Source organism: Belonocnema kinseyi, chromosome 8 (genome assembly GCF_010883055.1).
Source record: "Belonocnema kinseyi isolate 2016_QV_RU_SX_M_011 chromosome 8, B_treatae_v1, whole genome shotgun sequence".
NCBI classification, from domain to species: domain Eukaryota; kingdom Metazoa; phylum Arthropoda; class Insecta; order Hymenoptera; family Cynipidae; genus Belonocnema; species Belonocnema kinseyi.
In genome coordinates, this window is record NC_046664.1 from 138,229,800 (window position 1) to 138,233,121 (window position 3,322).

A 3,322-nucleotide genomic window follows, 5' to 3' on the forward strand; every position below is an offset into this window, starting at 1 on the left:
TTTTAACCTAGTTTATTCTATAAGGAGCCAAAAAGGAATGTTTCGAAGCTAATTCATGCATAAATTATATAGTTTTCTCTCGATCTTCTGTTAGTATATTATTTCTCTGCTTAGGAAGTTGTCTTCAACATTTATTTACAATGCACTATAATATATGAACAAGTAAACGTTATTCATACCTTGGTTCCTTTGTGATTGGTTGTAAATTGACACTCGGGACCATGTTCTACGCAGTTTGAACACAAGGGCCAGCCACACTTTTCGCAAGGTTTAGCAGTTTCAGTATTTAACAGTACATAACAACTAAGGCAAAGCGCTGTGGTGCCTTGAAGTGGTCCTTCAACAAGAGGTTTCTCATCCCTTAAAATTAGATCTCCGATTTCGATCCTTCTTGTGGCCACGTAGTGGCGTCCTAGCTTCTCATCTTCGGCAAGCTTGCAAAAAAGATTAATTATTGAAAAACGTCTAGTATTTCTGTTGTTTTACATATACTATACTTTTTTATCCTTTCTATTTTCACCCTTCTGCTCTGTATCTAAGATTGTTTTGATTATTATTTGCTATTATTATTATTAAATTCTCTTTCTTCTTTTGATAATTTACAACGTTTTTTTAATAATGCTCAACATTAGGTAAAATTATTTTTATGATTTTAACATTATATATCTCGCATATAATATTAGAAACTGTGTAATCGGGTGAAGCAAGTAGGACACACGTAAGAATATCCTAAGTCTTTAAAAGCATATTTTAAGAGCATTATTTATTAAAATCATGAAAAGGGAGAAATCAGACACAGTGCGTAACGGAATCACGCTTCTCAAATACTCTGAAAGGAAAACATTGTCAAAGTACCTCGTCAGAAGTTTAACAAGGCAACACCTGTGTTGACAAAAGCTGTATTGATAAGATAAAATATGTATAAAAGAATTTAAATAATTTCTTAACACTATATCAAAAGAATTAACAAAAATTTCCGGATCGAATTATAAATAACAGTAATAACATATACGTAACTAAGATAAATTTGATATTCTCATATGATTAATAATAATACAAGGAGAAAAACAGGACATCTGCGGATATATTGTATATCGTAGATCCGAAGTTTTGACTAATCTTACTGAATTAGAGATAGAGATTTTAGTATTTTTGTCTTTACATTCTAAGACAAAGAGCAGCTACAAGTAAATTCTCGAAATTTGTCAACTTTCGTGAGAGTGAAGCTTGAATCTAATCGATCAAGAAAATGGCAAGGCCTGTTTTGAAAACTCTGGCGGGCTTACATTTTCCTTCTGGTTATAATCGTCTTTAGTAAGAACATTATATCACAAAATCACCAATACCCACCGAAGGCACCAATTAAAGCGATAAAGCTCAAGGTTCATCCCTACGCTCAAAACAAACATGTATTTTTTAAAAAAGACAAAAAAAAAGATTATATCCGACTGTGACAAGCAATAAATACTTAACAAAAGAAGAACGTTAATTTAAAAAGATGAGAAAAAACGAAATTTTTCCCTTTAATTAACAGCGCAAATTCCTGAAATATTAGAAAGGTTTAGATTCTACAACCACCTTACGTACCAAGTGTTATACTACACATAGAAAATCAGTACCAAGTTTAATGTTACTAAAATTATACATCTATTCTCACCTGTTCATAACGAAGTCAAAAAGGGATCACAAAAAGAAAGGATACAGGAAAAGCGGTAAGGATTTAATTTTACGCAACGCTCTCTTTTTCCAGTATATCAATTTTAATAAACATGAGTAGTAGAGCCTTACTGATGCGGAACCCCTCAACTGACCGGGCAAGGTTCTGTTCTATGCTCATTTACCGACATCAAGTGAATACCGTCGGTCGGCAATACAGATTTTACATTGCCCGGTAATACAGTTTTTTGTCGGTCGATAGTGCAGATCCCCATCATGGATCAAGATTTAGTCAGTTTGGAAGTAATCTACTAAAAATAGTTCACATTCATTATAAAAAATATTTTAATATATATACAATCTTTACCTACATTTATAAATATATTCACTTATAGATTATATGTTTTTTTCGCAATTTATCCATGATTTCTTGATACTTTGGGCTTCAATATGTCCAGAACGATCTTCCCCTGCATCCTTCTCCTCCTCCTTCTCCTTAGTTATATCATTCTTCCCTTCCTCATTTATGTTCTCTTCTTCCATCTCCTGCTTGTCTATCTTATCCTCTTTTATCTTCTGCAAATTTAGCTTATATTTCTCCTGCTCCTCCTCCTTAGCTATCTAATACATCCCCTTAACATCCCCCTCCTTGTGTTTCACTACATTCTTATCCATGTACTCATCATTTGTTTCCTAACCTAAATTCCATTTCAGATTGAATTTAAAATCATATTTACGAATTAAGACATATTTACGAAGGTGTCAGAAAATAAAATCAGATGAGAAAACATGGGTATGGAAAGAGGAGAAGAAAAAGTTAAAGGAAGTGCATGGGAATTTGTTTTGTGGGTAGTAGGGGGTGGAGGTAAAGCAAAGTGGAGGAGCAGTAAAGATTCTGTGCTTGATCGTAGTAAGGATAAAAATGAAACATGATGATTTCTGGAGGTACGAGGGTAGTTCAATAAGTCCTTAGAATGAAGTATAAAAACAATTTTTTTTGGGTAAATTTTTTTTTATTTTTCAACATAATCTCCTTGGAGCTCTATACACTTGGTCAATCGCTTTTCAAGTTTTTTTAATCCTTCAGAAAAGTGCGTTTTCGGAAGTTCCTCAAAATAAGCACTTACAGAGGCAATGGCGTCTTCGTTGTCTGGAAATCTCTGTCCACCGAGCCATTTTTTCAAGTTTAGAAATAAGAAAAAGTCACTGGGGGCTAAATCTGGTGAATACGGTGGGTCTTCAACCAATTCGAATTTTAGTTCTTCAATTTTAGCCATTGAAAAGAAGCATGTATGAACTCGGGCGTTGTCGTGATGAAAGATAATTTTTTTTCTCGCCAAATGTGGTCGTTTTTTTTTAAATTTCTTCTTTCAGCTGCTCTAATAATGATGCATAATATTCACCAGTGATTGTTTTACCCTTTTCCAAGTAGTCAATAAGTATAATTCCACTTGCATCCCAAAAAACTGTAGCCATAACCTTACCAGCTGACTTTACGGTCTTTGTCTTTTACGGTTCGCCTGTGGAAATCCACTGTTTGGATTGTTCCTTTGTCTCAGGAGTTTAATGGTTTATCCATGTTTCATCCACAGTCACAAATCGACGAAAAAATTCCTCACGATTCCGACTTATGCGCGCCAAAAGAGCCTCAGAGGCGACCACTCTA

General features: G+C 34.1%; 1 protein-coding gene across 4 annotated transcripts in view; it reads right to left on the minus strand.

The window, feature by feature from the left end:
• LOC117177684 (SET domain-containing protein SmydA-8-like) overlaps positions 1-3,322 on the minus strand; it is a 505,872-nt gene that overhangs the window by 442,524 nt on the left and 60,026 nt on the right. For 3 of the 4 annotated variants that reach the window (XM_033368530.1, XM_033368532.1, XM_033368531.1), the window contains exon 2: positions 180-434. The exons of the other annotated variant lie outside the window; for it this stretch is intronic. In XM_033368530.1, coding sequence (XP_033224421.1) covers positions 180-434 — 255 coding nt within the window. The remainder of the gene's footprint in view (positions 1-179; positions 435-3,322) is intronic. 4 annotated transcript variants of the gene reach the window in all.